This window comes from Canis lupus, chromosome 9 (assembly GCF_003254725.2).
Source record: "Canis lupus dingo isolate Sandy chromosome 9, ASM325472v2, whole genome shotgun sequence".
NCBI classification, from domain to species: Eukaryota; Metazoa; Chordata; class Mammalia; order Carnivora; family Canidae; genus Canis; species Canis lupus.
This window is the reverse complement of record NC_064251.1, coordinates 12696972-12714444: the sequence shown is the minus strand read 5'-3', so window position 1 is coordinate 12714444 and position 17473 is coordinate 12696972. Positions and strand designations below refer to the sequence as shown.

Genomic DNA, 17473 nt, shown 5'->3' with positions numbered 1-17473 from the left:
ATCAGGAACCACTATGTAATAAGAATATGGTAATTGAATAATTATTGAAGTTCAAATTATTTCAATATGAAAAATAAAATGCTTTTTACAAAAGCCCCTTCACCAAGGAACTAAAAGTGTCTAAAGAAAAAGAAGAGGCTTTATCAAAACTCATCACAAGATTTCATTCTTGTCTCCCTTTTCTATCTATAGATCAAGAAACAGTTTGATTGTATCTGAAAACTCAAGACATGTGAGTAACAGAATCATTCCTGTACTGAGATGAAGTCATAGCAAAAGAAAAGGACACAGGCATAACATGTGAAGGCATTTATGTCTAAAAGGCGGTGATCCAACCTTAATATAGAATTCCAAGTTAGTTGCCTAATATTAATTCTCTTCTTTATTACTGAACTACCTTGATTTCAGTCTAGGTAGAAATATACCCAGCTTAAAACAAAAACAAACTCCAAGGGTGCCTGGGAATGGAGTTATGGAGTGCCTGGGTAGCTCAAGTCAGTTAAGCATCTGACTCCTGATTTCAGCTCATCTTGATCTCAGAGTCATGAGTTCAAGACCTGCACTGGGCTCCACACCTAAATAAAATAGACCACCTCCAAACTCTGTTCTAAGTAGGAGTGGTTATGCAACACAGTTCTGGCCAATATGGAAATTGCTGGATTGAGTTTCTGGGGTAGTTCATTAAAAAGGAGTAGACTCAACAGGCACCCAAGCTCTGACTTCATTCCTTTCCTGCTCGGAACTTGGATGGGATGGTAACACAGCAGCCCCCCTATAATGAGGGAAGCAAAGGGAGAACGAAATCTGTACCAGAAGATGGCCGAACTGAAAGGTAGAATGAGGCTGGATCCTTCATGGAACCATGAAGATGCCACATGAGCCCTGGATTCCCAGGATCCACACATTTTGTTACAGGGGGAGAATGACGGCTCTTATTACTCAGGTCCAGTCACTGTTTGGTCATGTTTTCTAGTCCTCCCGTTTGAATGCAAACCTAAACTGATACACCGAGCATGAAGCCGGCTAGACACCTACAGCAAACTGCTTCCTTATTACACAGTTGAACAAAGAACTCTCAGATATGTGGGGGTGTTCCATTTGGGTAATGTTCCAGGAGACCACGGCACTTTGTCATATTCCAAAAGAATCATACAGTGACTTCTCAAAACAGCATTATTCTAAACAAGGTGAAATCTTGAAAGCACCTCTCCAAGTCCAATTATCTTAAAAATCAGGCATCAAATGATTTCAATTTCCTAGGCTCCCTTCTAGGTCCTGCCCCAACACACAAATTCTGAGTTCTAATCATAGTACTGCCTTTATAGTAAGCCCCTGGCACCCAGTAACATAGAAGCACTTTTCCATACCTTTATACTCATCATTCTTAATGGCTGCACATATGCTATCACACCAATGTATCACAACTTATTTAACTCCCTACTATTCAAGAACGTTAGGAGAAACTGATGACTGCAGAGAGAAATCTAAGAATGAGGACGCTGCTCCCAAGTCCATGTGCAGCCAGGCCATAACTTTCCATGGGAAGATCCTATTAGATATCAATTATTCTCAAGGTGTGAAATTCAACACTTATTCCACTTATCCAGAATGGCTCACATTCAGAATCTGGTGGTTAATCAGATAACTCTAAGCAGCATTGATCAGATACATTTTATGTTGAATTTTATAGACCACATATTAACATCAGAATTATGAAAAACCCGTGTTTTCTAGGAAAACACATTCAATCACATGGTAGGCCTTAGGTTTAATTGACATGGCCCAGTTTATGATACTAAATGGCATGGCATTATAATCGCAGAAGAGGAAAAAAAATCTTCACTGATTCTTAGGATGTTTCCTTTTAGTTATATTGTTGGAAGGAAACCAAACTCTAAGATTTGTCTTCTCCTTTGTAAGAGTAATAGGCATGTGGCCAGCCAACAAATGCTCAGCACTTAATGTGCCAGGCACTGTTTTAAGTTGAATAGAAGCAGAAGACAGCATACCTGCACTCATGGTGTTTCATGCTGGTGGGAGAGATAGAAGTAACCAAGTAAATGGTATGGTTTCAAGTGCTGACAAGGGCCATGAAATATACGAAGCTGGACAGACTACTAGAAAGTGAGGGGAGGGTGTGATCTGAAGAGGCCTCTCCAAGGAGGGGTCATCTGAGAAGACCTGAACAGTGTGAATGAGCCTCACTGCGGAAGAACCCACCAGAGCAGAAGACCCAAGGCTCAAATGAGCCTGGCATGGTCCAGTCAGGGAGATAAACAGGAGCAAGATCACAATCACCATAAGCCTTGGTGACCAAGGCAAGCAGTTTATGTTTTATTCTAACGGTCAGAGGCAGCTACTAAAGATTTTAGACAGAGCAACCAAACAATCGGATTTGCCTGATATATGCAGAATCTCATTCTAGCTGCATGTAGAGGATAAACCGCAGGACACAAGAACAGAAATGAGTAGCCAACCAGGAGGCTGTTTTCTGGACTCTTCCAGTTTGGCTCCCAGAAGAACAGAAGTTCACTAGGTGAGAAGAGCATTTAATTTAAGCACACAGCTCCCAAACTGACAGCAGGTGCATGTACTGGTAGAGGAGGTCTGTTTCACTTACGTATGTGATTCATTTTTAAGTTTTCAACTTACCATTTCCCCCCATTCTTGTTCTGTACATTACGTTACTCTAAATCACCAATTCGTAATGAAAAAGCATAATTAAAATGAATTACCTTAATCTTAGTGCATCATTCAAATGTAGCAAATGCAAAGAGAGCAGACCTGCCTTTCTAATTTTAAGAACCTGCTGTGTGATCTCTTCTTTTTCAAGCTTCCCTGGTCTTTTGTGATTAATTTTAGTAACAGGAGAACGACCTGTTTAAGAACAAATGAGTCATGATACAGCTTAGTATCTAGAAACCTAAAATCACCCTCCTCCACAGAGAATATCATTTTCAAGTATGAAATCCTCATGTTTTAAACATTTATACTCCATGTTAACTCTACAAGGCTTCCAGCCTCGAAAGAGATGGGGAGAGATAGGCTAGGAACTCACAATTGTAGAAAGCAAACATGCAAATTGCCTTCTGAAAGGTACCTAAGTATGTTTTATGACATAAAAAAACCCACCTATAGAAGTTTATAATCTGTGTAGTTCAAAATAGTCTTTCATTCAGCAGCTTCCTACCAATATAAATTTCTCATAAGCATGAAGAGCAACCTCTGAGTTGTGTATAAATTATCCATCCTGGCACAGTTAGGCATATAATGGATGTGCACCTAGAAAAGCAGTGGTCAAAATGGAAAGAAATCTGATTACTGCCACCTAAGGTAGCAGCGTTCTTGGCTATGTCACTTTCCTTCTTCAACTGCAGTTATAAACCTTTTCCAGATTAACTGTACAGTTAGCAATGACTTTAATGAATATAAATTCAAAATACAAGGATTTCCTTCTAATAGGTTGTCTTTCCCATTAACCTTTTAACAGAAAAAAATAGTCAAGTAAAAAAAAAAGTCTGGTCACGCAGAGAGCACAGTTCAATAGACATCTTGCATAATTTTGTTAGAGTCCCCCCCCGCCCCTCTATATATATTTTTTTAAGTTCACTTTCTAAAGACAATAACTTAAAATTGATGGTGGTAACAATACCAGAAATGGCTGGTATTAATTCTGAGACAATCTTCTGGAATATTTTATGGATATTTTATGCAAACCAAGGAAATTATTTTTATTTTTTTGAGGGGATCAGGGACTTCATTTCTTCTTCATTCAACAAATATTAATGATCACCTACCAGGAGTCAGAAATCATAAGTATTGGTGATACAGGGATGAGTAAGATTTAGGGGAAATAAAATAGTGTAATAGGATCAAAATAAGTCTTCCTGTGGTAAATTGTTACATCAATGACTAGAGTGATCCACCCTTCCCAGGATCCACACTGTGTATGCCCCCTATGATGCTTAAGTCTGTGTGTTAACCTGATTGGGCTACAGGGTATCCAGATATTTGGTCAAATAATGGTGTTTCTGTGAGGGAGCTTTTGGATAACATTAACATTTAAATTGGTGGATGAGTCAAGTAGATTGCTTTCTCTAACGAAAGCCTAAACAGAACGAAAACACTAACAGCCTCCCACCCTCTAAAGCAAGAGTTCTTCCTATCCAAGGGCTATGAACTAGCACAGGGTTTTCTCCCCGCCACCTATGAACCTCAAACAAAACACTGGCCCTTCCTGCATCTTGAGCCTGCTGGCCTCTGTACTGGAAATACATATTTGCTCTCCTGGGTCTCTAGCTTGCTGACCTGCCCTGTGGATCTTGAAACTTGCCAATTTCATGAGCCAATTTCTTAGAAGTCTATTTGTGTGATAAACAGATGCACAGCCTATTAGTTCTGTTTTTCTGGAGAATCCCGACTAGCCTACTTTCACAATGACTCTGGGCTTCACCACGTGACTTGCCTTGGCCGAGTGGGACATCAGGAAACATGGTGCCGGCAGAAGCTTAAGCGTGTGTACATTTAGGCTTGCCCTCTTCAAAAACTATCAGCACCATGTAAGAAGCCTGTGCTACCCTCCTGAAAAGGCCAACATGGAGAACCAAAGCAATCCTGGCCAAGAGCCCAAGCTAAAAGCCAGTAGAGTCATCTTGTGTGACCCTGCAGAGATCTTTGGAAATTGTTGACGGTGTTTCATGTGTGTATGTATTTATATAAACATAAATATAATGACTAGGTTACCACTGGTGACAACACAAAGGATGAACTAGAGGAAAGATAGTCCAGAGCCAATAAGACCAACTCATAGAACACAAAGGGGGCCTTTGTGGAGATGGCAGCTACGAACATGGAGAGGAGAGTCAGAAGCAGAGCCCGCAGAACCAGGAGACCGCTTGGATGTGGGAGACAGAGGAGATGGAGGCAAGCCAAATGATTCTGAGGGTTCCGGCTTGGGAGACTGCACAGATGATCATCTGGTGTTATTCCAACATAGATTAGGAGGACAGGAATAAGCACTGGCTTGGGTAGTGGAGGAGATGCAGGGAGAACAGGCAACAGTACAGAAAACAAGGATGGTGTTGTATATCTTGAGTGTGACATCCTCAACAAAAACCTGAGCATTCTTTCCACATCAAGGAAAATTACCTGGGGAATGAAATATATTCTTCTTGGAACCTAGCTTTTTCCCCTTGGTAAAACTTAATGTGTTTCAGGAATCAGATTATAAAAATAGAAACGTTGGATGAAGAATGATTAAAATGGACCTTCCCACTGTCCATCTCACCTCTTGTTGGTACCAGCCACCATAACTGTTTGCTCATGGCTCCTGGTAAAACGTAATAGAAACAGCTGTCAGAGAGGGGTACTGCCTCACTTGATTCATCAGTCTTAGCCACTATCAAAGGCATATACTTTTATATACTTTGAATTCCTAGTTAAGTAGGCTCATCTAATTTCGTTTTTGGCCCTTGGTCTCATTGTAAATAAATGGATGGCACAGTGATAATGCTAGCTAGAAAATCCTCTACAAAGCTCCCTCTCCTAGCCCCAAAGAAATGTTCTTTCTCTTTTTGTCTACAGAGTCTCCTGCTGGAAATTTATTAAGCAGAAAACAGCCAAGGTGAGGAAGGTACCAGCTAATTGAATGGGACTCGTACTTCAGCTTGTAAAAGGGAGTGACTCACTAAAATCCAGGAACAAGCCTCAGGCATGAGCCAAAAAGCTCTCTGGGCTGGCTTTCAGCTTAGGGTAAAGCCACTTAAAACAAATCTTTCCAGAAACCTACAGTTCTGAAAAGTACTACCTTCCACCTTCTTGAGGAAAACCCAAACTAAGTCTGCAAACCACTCTAGGCTCTCACAGGGTCCCATCATCAGCCCTACATGCTCTTCCTTCACTAGTTCACTTTGTCAGCCTCACTTGTGAATGCTTTTTATTAATATCTGTGGAACTTATTTCAAATTTCTCTTACCATTTTAAAATTTCTCAGTCACCCTGACTCCAGATTCTAGTCATGAAAATAGAGAATTTTCATTGGCATAAAACCTGCCCCTTAAGTGGCTTTGCTGATCGACCCACTTTGATATTGAGGAAAGAGAACAGGGTTGGAAGCAGAGGCTTGGTCCAAAGCTTAATCAACTATTTACAGCAGGGATCCCTGGGTGGCGCAGCGGTTTGGCGCCTGCCTTTGGCCCAGGGCGCGATCCTGGAGACCCAGGATCGAATCCCACATCGGGCTCCCGGTGCATGGAGCCTGCTTCTCCCTCTGCCTGTCTCTGCGCCTCTCTCTCTCTCTCTGTGACTATCATAAATAAATAAAATTTAAAAAAAAAAAAAAAAAAACTATTTACAGCAAGTCATTTAGTCAACCTTCAGCCTCGACTTTCACATTTATATAATAGAATTAATAGATGCCTAGTATATTTATGTATGCTAGCCACTAAAATAATTATCTGAATAATGCTTATTCGTGTGCATGACTTCCAACTAAGAATAAGCTATTTGAAGACAAGGACTGTATTTCAACCTTTGTACCTCACAGTACCTGGCAATAATAAATACCCAAGGAGCATTTAATGGTGGCATTTAGTGAATACAAAAAAAGCACCAGACGTAAGAGAGACTAAGTAAGTATACTATAGGTAATATCATGAAGATGTCACTACTTATACAGCAGAATTTCTAGCTCCAGGCTTCCAATGATTTCAGCTCTAGTGGTAGGTCCCTTAGACATCACCAACAAAGGTTCTCAGGAACAGGTTAATCTGGTTGTTTGTAAATCATGAACTGTCTGATATTACTAAGCCCTTGCACAGGTCAAGAAAAGTAATAAGGAAGCTATTGTACCAATTCTTATCCTAACCAGTCAAAAGCTATGGCCCAGGTCCACCATTTTCTAAAGCTGCAATACTATTTTAGACAATGATTTGAAATGGCTTGTGAAAAGTAGGAACATCCATCAAGTATGTTTCTCCCATCCCTCTCAAGGAGCCCTAATAATGCTGATGAAATACCCATCCATAGGTCTTGGGGAGATTAACAATCCACGTATAAATAAAAGTAAATAATTCAACCCCAGATACGTACAACTAATGGTCAAATTAGATAATCAGATGACCTTCCACTCTAGTTCAACAAATCTCTTTCGAGTACCCATTCTGTGCCAGGCTCTGCACTGAACTCTTGTTTTTCAAAAGGAAGAGACACAGGAGGTCTCCATGAAAAATTTGCTGTGTAGGCAGGATCATGCAGCAGTGCAAGACTTTTTTCCTAAACCAACATGGGTATTAACTGGAAGTGCCCTTGAGGGACTACATGATGATTCCTATAAGCTTCACATGCAAAAATCTCCTTCAAAACGGATGTCTAGAAACAGTTTATAACTCTCCCAAGAAAATACTCTTCTAACCTTATCAACTTACCTTTTGGACCAAACCGTGTACCACTCACACAAATCACTGCCCCTTGGTTCAGATCTGGCTCCACTGAACTTAGCTACTTCCCCCAAATACTCTCAGAGGCTGACAATTTGCCAAGAGTGGAGATTTTGAGAAGAATGTGCTACTGGCCTTACATGCCATTCCAAGAGTGGAGTTCCAAAGTTGTTTGAATCCCAGCAACTTTAAACTTAAATTTAAAACTTAAATTGTATTGAGTTGAAAAGCCCCCCCCCCCCCCCGCCCCGCTCTGGGGCACCATTCCCCCCCACCCCCATGAGCTAAAGACAATGGAGGTGCCACCACGCAGCTCTCTCCTTCGGTACATCCGAACTGCGGATGCAAGGCTTTGAGGCTATTTTTAATTCCTAGCTAAATTAATTTGGCGCAAAAGTAGCAGGAGTCCCTTCCTTTGGAGGAAATACTTCTGTTACTGTGAATCTGGTACATAAAATAATCCACCCACTGAAGAGCAGAATTAGCACAGGAGTTTTTTTGTTGGGTTTGTTTCCCTGAAATAACTCCGTTTTAAGGTTTCCTGTGGCATCACAGCACGTGAGGAATGGTACCTGTGGGCGACCAAAAGGGGTGGTTTCAGGACCCCACAAAAGGCTTCCTTCGTGGTCTACATGGTATCTATTGGACCGGGCCACACAGAAGACAGGCATGTCTCTCCCTTGCAGGGGCTCCTTTTACAGGTCCTCTTGCTTACATGTGTCACCTGAGTTTATGTGCCACTGGATAGCAGCATTTGGCAAGAGACAGAACTCCCTTAAGCTAGCAAGAGAAACAGGAGAATACCAGTCCTACTGGTTTGTAAGAAATATTTTGAAAAGAAATCAATCTTAAAAATCTTAAGACAGCTCTAGGAGGCCTTCCTTCCATTTTCCATAAGGTGGTCACTCTCTCCCTGCACCTTACACTCAACAGGATTTTATTTCTTCCTCACTTACAGCAGCTAGCCTATGCAATCTCATTATTTGAGAGTATCATTATTTGCATGCTTGGCTCATCTTTTTGGTTGTGTGTGTGTGGGGGGGGGATGTACCAGGAGGGCAAGAACGCTCTTTACCTTCATATCTTCATAGCATGAAGCCCTCGGTAAGTACTCAAGGAAGGAATGCCATTTAGGGAAGCAAACAACTTTAAATACCATCAAGTTCAATCTCCATATCAATAAATAAGAAAACCGAGGTCTAGAAGGATTTTCAGGGACTTGGCAGGGCAGAAATCCCAATTCCCACTGCAGAACTCTTTTGACCTCACTTGGCTGAATTTTAAATGCAACTTTTTAAGCACCTGCACCTTTCACAAATCTCCCTTTGTCAGTTCAGGAATAGATAAGTGTTTCAGGTAGAACTGGGTTTGCTCACAAAATTGTCTTATTTCCATATTAAAGCGTGCTTTGAGAAAATAGAAGATTCGCTAATTAAATTTCTACGTTTATTTTAAATGTTTTGAGTTTTGTTACAAATGAAGCTCTGAAATGTTGAATTTTAAACAACTCAGCAGCCTTTTTTCATTTGCTCGGTTTCTAAGACACGGGAAAGAACTCGAGAACGAGAGGATTCTCAAGTCTGCTGTAATGAAGAGAAAATAATCTTGCAACCTGGACATACAGCCTTCCCCAGGTCCCAGCCCCACAACCAGGTATCACTTTTGGCTTATACAGCCACTGATGTGACTGTTTCCAGGTTCACTCTAAGCATTTATAGTCAGTGCTCTTGAGCTTCCTCCAATGACTCGGTTTTACGGTCTTTGCAGACCTGACGATGTACTCAGATCAGAAGCAAGCTTCCCTGGCCTTTTAACAAGTTAATTTCTTCATTTATGCCCTTCTGAACATTCTGGCAGGCACTCGCTAACTCGTAATGCTGTCTGCATGGATGCTGGTTGTCTCCCAGGTGAGATACACTAATGACCCAGGAAGTTATTTTTACATTTCCTGAATACTGTTTAATTGCATGGCTCAGAGAGCAGAAGTACCAGGTACTAATACAGGTCCAGTTCCTCCCCAGACAGGCAAGGGCACTGGTGAAAAGGTGCGAGGCAAATCAACACAAACAAAAGGAACACAAAAGTACGGGAAGGGAATTGCCTAGGGTGGGGGCAGGGGGGCAGGTGTTAAGCCTTTGAACAGGTCAGCGCCTTCCCTTCTTCCTCAAATGCTCACAGATGCAGTGCACGGAGCAAATATTCCAAAGCTCATGTTGAAAGAGTTGTCTAACATTCGTGTGGTTGTATGCAAATCCCGTAAAGACTGTACGTACTGAAAAGGTGTGGGTGTTTGTTTAGGGCTTTCAGGGCAGCACTGAGATTGGGAGGAACGTCTTAAAGGGTTGCTTTTCAGTTCTCTCCCCTTTAAGGCACATAAAGTAGGGGGGTGGGGAATGAATACACACATGCATACATCCTGGAAGACCTGAAGATGCCCGCTTCCCTCCTGCAGGGAGGGCTTCACGAACAGATGTAATTTGAGCAGAGACCGTTCTAACAGGCAGGAGTTCTGGACTGAAGGACAACGCAGCTGAAATTTTAAAAGGTGAAGGGCAGGAGTCTGAGGCAGTCAGCCCCTCTGGGACCGGCCCCCAGGTCCCCTCACCCCATCACGGCCAGAGCAAGGAAGAAGAAAAACATCAGCTCACGGCATCAGTGGCAGCTGAAGAAACAGAGCACAGTCAGTTCTTCCCAAGAGCAGACTCGCACCCCCCACCCCACCCCAAAAGGCAAGGCTTGTCCGTGTCCCAGTTCATGCCTTAGTGGGGACAGGGCTGGGGCAGCAGAAGGGACGTTAGCCATTTCTAAACATGGGCCGATTTTGTTTTCTTTGTTGTCTTACAAAATCTTAGATGCGGGGCAGGGGTGCTGGGCAGAGCACCAGGCTGCCTTCTGAGGCCGCACCCCTGGCAGCACAAATCCTGTACCAGCTCAAAGTGCCTTTCCAACACAAAGTCTTACGTTTTCCTCCTCTGTCCTTGGCGTGCATGAGGTTGCACTTGAAGTCTCGGAGATGCTTGGCTTTTATCTCCAGACATATTGGGAGGGAGTGTCTGGCAACAGAACTCTCTGCATCCAGAGGGGGTAGGGAAGGAGGGCTGAGAATGGCCTGACCCATTCTGGGGCAGGGGTGGGGGTGCAGTAGGGGGAGATGGGGTCCTTCCACCCTTCAGTTGAACCCAGACACCCCTTCACCTCCTCAGTTTCCCTACACTTCTGCATCCTTGCAGCTAGCCTGCTCCTTGAGTCTTGAAGATGATCTCTGTTCCAAAGAGTTTTTAACTCTTTCCATATGGCTCCTTGTAATTGGGGCAGTGCTATTTCACACTTTTCACAGCACTTGTCCTTTCATCCTAAAGATTCAGGACGAGGTCCAGTGTCTGTGCACTTCACACGGTCTGTCCCTCTTCTCTGTCCCCATGTGTGAATGCCCTGGGGTCTGCGGAGCTGGCATCATTAAGCAGCAGGTGAACTGTGTGCATCTTAAGCGTTCACCACACATGAAACAAATCTCAATCTAAAAACTTTTAGATTTTCAGGGGAAAAAAATACAACTTAAGAGGAAAAAAACTACGTATTTTGTGTTTCCTGATCCTTCCATTCCATTAACTGGCCTTTCCCATGCCTGTTAGCATTTTTCTAAATGCTTAAACAGAACTTTGAAGGATTACATCATGGTAATAGTAGCAACTTCTCCACTGACAGGACAATCAGGCCACCACAGAAGACCCTCCTTCTTTCCTTTCCCAGCCTCCAATCATCCACAAACCTCTTGGACACTCAAGAGACATGTTGCAGTGTCGCCCAATCATTTACATCTTTTATATGCTTTGTTCTCCTCATCTAAAAAATAAGGTTAACCTAGATAAGTCTTCACCACTCCTTTCAGCTCTATAATTCTAGGACTTTAAAATGTATTCAAGAAAGATAAAATAAAATCCTACCATCTCATCTCAGCTCTGTGTCCTGACACCTTCATGGTTTTCCAACTACCTCTCTGGTGCAGTTTAAGTCTGGGCACCTTGCAGACTTGTACAATAAATAAAATTGCCCTGCACACAGACACACACTTCTCATGCCCCGGCTACACAAAGCCCTAATCATAGGCCTCTTAAGGCCAACAACCAAATGGCAAATTTTCTTCTTGGAAGAGAACGCACAGACTGTTCAAGTACTTTTTTTCCTCTCATATTAAAAAAAAAAATCCTCTCTTATCTTCACTTTCACAGATATTAAGATGTGAGACAGACCATCTATAGCAGGTCAACACAACAGGGAGTGGGGGAAAACCTCAGAATGAACACATCAGCTCACAGGTGTGCATCCCATTGTATCTTACCAACAGACCATCACTAAGGCTTCCTGCCTGGCTTGGGGTTCTAGGAGTAGGGTGGCTACATAGCGATCATCAAAACAGGGTAAGAATTTAACAGGCATGAACTAATCTGTAGCAGGCATAAACCAAAACTTCCCCATGTAAACATGACAGTCCTGCACAAACTGGGATGTATATTAACTCTTTATGTGTAGTATCAAAAGCTTATAGAATTCATGACATAAGCAGAGAGCTAGCCTACAGCCCTTCTAGGAAATTGCTAGAACATCACCACCTGGTCGTCTTCCTCCTACTTCTCTTCCTGCTTCTCCTTGGTCTTGCCTTCCCTCTTTTATCCAATCCACTAATGCTCTCTCCTGGACCCTAATCTCTTTTTCTCATTCTATGTACCCCGTTCTCTAGGCAAGATGATCCACACCCAAAGCTTAAAACTAACGAAAACCAGAGGAGGGGAGTCTTTATCTTTAGAATACCCTCTACTTTCAACCTCCATACCTGCATTCATAGACAACAGTCTTCTCAATGCCCGACTTAAACTACACATGTCCAAAGTGAAACCCTTAATCTGCCTTATCATCCTATACTCCCCAATACATTCTCCCTCCATGGTCTTGATGGCCTCCATCCATTCACAGGTTTAGGCCTGAAGCCCGAGAGTTTTTCCTCAACATCTCCATCTCCCTGATCCCCCACCAATGGCCGAGGGCTCCTGATTCAGCTCCTCAATGCATCTTGAATGAGTTCACGCTGCCCATCCACACTTCTCCTACCTCCCCCCAAGCTTCTGCCACCTTGCCCTCCATGCTGATTCTTCATCCTTTGGTATTTCCCCATTTTCACCCACCCCCTAACCTGGTCCATTTCCCATAAGGAAACCAGAGAAATCCTGTTACCGTACCAAAAGGATCAACACATTGTTCCCAATTTAAAGCTTCTTTCTGGATCCTTACTGCTCCTAAGATTGTGTTCAAAATCCTTAACTACACATCTGATTACCAGCTTGCTCTTCTTCTCTCACACACTAAACTTCCCACATCAGGGCTTTCTCACTTGCTTTTCCCTTGGCCTGGAATGGTTTTTCATGGGGCTCCATATGCCCTAGCACATACATACACATGCAAATTTCCCTTGTGCTTGCCTATCTTGTTCCGGAAGCTTGGTTTAAATGCCATTTCTTTGGGAAAGCCTCTGATCACCTAGAGGAGGTCTCTTACGTAAACACATTCAGAGAACGTTTACCCTATTTTAATTAGTGATATCTACCATGCCTATCTTTCCCCATACTTTGTACTTAATAACAAGTATTTGGGGCACCTGGATGGCTCAGTTAAGCATCCAACTAGTAATTTTGGCTCAGGTCATGATCTCAGCATCATAAGACTGAGTTCCACACTGGGCTCCATACTCAGTGGGGAGTGTGCTTGAGATTCTCTCCTCCTCTCTCTGCCTCTACCCCCATTTCCCTGTGTGAGCTCGTGCTCTTTCATACAAATCTTTAAAAAAAAAAAATACATATAGTACTTAAGCAAAAGAATGAAGAAGTGGAAGGAGGGAAAGAAGTCAGGCAATAACTACACCCCTATGGCCTGCCAATCCCCTATCACACCCCATTCCTGCTGGAGCTAAAATGGGAGAACAGAAGGATGGATTCAGAATAATGACCAAGGTGGCCAAAGAAACACCATGTGATGCTTGAGGCCAACTTTCAGGAAAGCTGGTACTCTTTATCTACACCTATTTTTACCTCTAGGATGCCAAAAATGTGGAAACAATATTCCTGAAAGAAGGGGAATGTACAAGGGTCAGGTGGAGCACACTACTTTTTTGTATATAGGTGGGTCGTTCATGGACGTGGACCTTCTGGTCTGTGAAGACAGAAAACAGGATTATCTCTGAAGCTCCCACATTTTGAGCCTTTGCAGGCCATTGGTGGCTCTGAGCCCAAGGCTTCTGCTCTACGGCTTCCTCCAGCTTCTTAACCAAAACACAGCATGTTCCCAGGTGCTCAGGGTGCAACAGTAAGTTCCTTTGTTACATGTGCTATAAAACAACATAAATATGAACCCCTAAGAGCTCACCATGAGTATGCCCTCTTCAGAAAAGGGAAGAATTCAGCCCTGCCTGCTCTGAGAAAGCCACTTTGAAATCTGTGTTTCCTGATGGGAACAAGAGTCAAAGGTAGGAATCACACTTGGAGCACATAATTTAAGTATTTGTGACTGAAGTGATCCAGCAAAAGCAATTCAGAATAGAAGTGTCTCCTCCTCAGGCCTCCCCTGCAAATTTCTTTTTTCCTGTTAAAGTATTTTCCATATAACAGCCCAATTTTCCACTCAATATATTTTAGATATTGGGATTTCCCAGGCCTCCTGACTCCCACTCTCCTTTGCTGATCCCATTTTTCAGTAAACAAGAGATGCAAGAGACGCTCACTAGAGACAGACGGAATTAGGGCACAAATAAAATTACGTGTTCACACATGGGCAGCTTCAGAGATCAGTTGTTCAGTGGAACAGATGCTAAATTATTTAAATCAACAGCAGCATTTATAATACATAATGAAAAGGATCTCATAAAGCAAAGTAGAAAGAGGCATGTTACGTTGGCCAAAAGCAAGGACAGTCCTATTAGTCAACCAACTGTTAGGGTGAACGGTAAAGGGTGATTTACTTTTGTTGTGAAATTTGTCAACATTTTCAGAAAAGAACCACACTGTGTTTGTGAAAGCTCTCACTATAAAGTTGGTGGATTTAGTCCATGTGGTTGCCCAGAGTGGAAGAGTACAAGCTAACAAATTCTCCTCTGACCCTGAAGTCTTCTTGCCATGGCTCAAAAGGACTATAGATCTGTTCATTAGTACAAGTCAAAGTTGTACAGGACTCATTGACAAGTCTTCCCAGTAAGGGTATGTGCCAAAACAACAGTTTTACAGGCATTAAAAAAAGGTGAAGTCACAAATCTCCATTAAATCAAATAACAGCTTCCAGACTACTTACATCAGTGTCGGGTCCCTTATCCGCACCCGGGCAAGAAAAAGTGACAAATTCATGGCACCTCTTGTGAACCACAAAACAGCAAACTGGTGGAGAGAAAAAGAAAACTGAAATTAGTAATTTAACACACAAGCTTTGTTGTCCAAAACAAGACTGTGTCCTATGAGAAGTCAGTTTAATTTCACTATAGACAGAATATCAAACAGCAATCAGAAGGCATTTTATTCAAGACTCAGCTTGGTATTATTTGGACGTACAGATAATAGAACCATAAAATGCCATGTCTGACAGGGCCCAAGGAGACCTAAACACTAGTTTATTCTTTAAAGTTGAGGGAGAGAGAAATAGGGCCAGAGTTCATAAGATAGTTTCCCAAGATATAAAGCATCAATCTAAATTTAAAGAGCAAGTATGAAGCTTCATGCTGAGAATGTAAGCAGAGGGCTTTGAGTGGCCATGAAGACATTCAAGAGGTTTCTCATAAGCACTGGCAGCGACTGAAAGATTTGACCGGGGTAACATGCACAAAAACAGTGCTTTAGAAGGCCAAATGGTAGCAACAGGAAGACTTTAATGGACCAGATTTGGACCATGAGGTCCAATTAGAAGCCTCTTGTCTAGTCTGCGAATGAAAGTAATTGCCCATCATTATTTGGTCTGCTAAGAAACGGAAATAATAAATGCCAGAGAAATTTCAGAATGGACTAGACTTGCCAACAGACCGGATACTTCTGAGCATCCTATTATGTATCATTTTGATGAGTCCCTTTCATATACAATATCTGAGTCCTCACAATGCTATGTAACACGCATCAATATCTATAGTTTACCAAACAGAAAATATCATTTTCCCCCTTCCTTCCACTGTGTCCTAAGCCACTGACAGGAGCAGAAAAGATATGAAGCAATGCCAAGATTTTATACATGGGTGACAAGAAAAGGAGTATGTGAAAGGAATTACACTTAAAATAAATATATCACATGTAAATATGTGTGTGTGTACACATATATGTGTGTTTTAGATCTATAAAATAACCAGAGGGTGAAGATGTGGGTATGCCCTGTCAGGGTAATGGATAAAGGATGGTTGTTTTAAAAGTTTCCTTTTAAGATGGTCATAATACGATGTCACTAGAAAAATACTTCTTTAAAAAAAAATGTGTGTCTGGTATGAGCAAGCAGAGTCAGATATTGGAGAGAACCATCCATAGGAAGGGACAACTGAAGAGGTTTTGAAGAGCATCCTTCTGGAAGCAGAGATGCCCAAGTAAAGGGTTCTCCTTGGCTGCCTGCCCCAGCCATTGTACCTGACCACCAGGAGGGCAGGAGAGGACAGTGAAGCCATAGAGAGCTAGCTCCCAACTGCCTCAGCAGTGCCAAGACACTGCAAAGGGCAGCACTTAGCTCCTCCAAGCCCTCAGAGCAGCTTTTTCACGATGTTTCTGCTAAAAGCATCTCCACTGCAACCCTCTCCAGGATGGATAATAAAGCAGAGCTGTGATGGCACAAATTAATCTCATCTGCTCACTCTCCCCAGGCACAAAGTCATTGCTCACTCACTAGAATTAGAAAGATAAATTACGAAAGGAAAAGGGTCACAGGAGCATTATTTCCTCATCATAGTTTATTATGGATATGGTGTTTTGAAGGGAAAATGAGCATTCAGATTCCCTCTTTAATCGTTCAACATACTGGGGTTTTGTTGCCTTTTTTTTTTTATTCCTTTTAAACCACCTCTGCATTCAGGTGAACACTTAAGAAAACCTGTATTTATCAAATCCATTTGGATGGTTTTTTCTATCCATCCTTTCTATTCCCATTTACCTGTAAAGGCACTTATAAATCTCTACCCACAAGTATTTCTAACATATGCCTCAAAAAAATCTCATATCCAGTTTTATCCCAAGAAGCTCCAGGCCCTCTCTATACAGTATATAATTTGCAGAAGCAGTTTAAAAAAAAAAAAAAAAAGTCCCACCTACCCCCAAAATTACTTCCTCCTGGCCTACCTTAGCTACCTCCCGCTCCCTCCTGCCTTACATGAAAGTCACATCTAGAAATGATTAGATTCACCCAACAGGAGGTGGAAAAAAGAGTCCTGTTAGAGCTGCTCATCCATGTGAGCTATATGGAGGATAAAGACCCTGTAAAGCCCGTTCAAAGATTCAAGATTCAGAATGGATGAACTTCAGAGAAAGAACATGCCCATGTCTAGGTGACTATGGGAAGGCAAGAGAAAGCCCAGTTATCCTCCCCTCCTCCTATCCCATCTCTGTCCCCACCCCATGGGCAGGGAAGAGGAGCCCTGCATTGGCAGGCTCTGGCTGCATACAGCATTTGTTAGGGAGAGGCCATCCCAGAAAGCTGTGCAACGACCAGAGATTCCAAAACGACGGATGGTGGGCCTTGACCTTTGGTTTCAAGTTCCGAACGAAATCGGGTAATGCATATTTTGTAAGACAATATATTGCCAACATTTGAGAAAGTCTTGCTAGGGTAGCTGAAGAACGAGGAACAGATTGGCTCTATAATAATAGAAGAGAATGTGTTGGGTTTACCTGGAGATGGACAGCACAGTTTCCCCAGGCTAAAAATTAGGAACGGTTTTTATTTTTATTCGGAATTCTAAAAGTCTTCATCTCATCATGCTATATAGAGCCAGGGGAGCTGGGTAAAGAGTTGAGGGTAAGGCAGTTGTGTCACACAGT

At 42.4% G+C, this 17473-nt stretch overlaps 1 protein-coding gene across 3 annotated transcripts in view; it reads right to left on the bottom strand.

Moving 5' to 3' along the window:
* PRKCA (protein kinase C alpha) overlaps positions 1-17473 on the bottom strand; it is a 395118-nt gene that overhangs the window by 226578 nt on the left and 151067 nt on the right. For all 3 annotated transcript variants that reach the window (XM_049114584.1, XM_025436489.2, XM_049114585.1), the window contains one exon: positions 14769-14851. In XM_049114584.1, coding sequence (XP_048970541.1) covers positions 14769-14851 — 83 coding nt within the window. The remainder of the gene's footprint in view (positions 1-14768; positions 14852-17473) is intronic.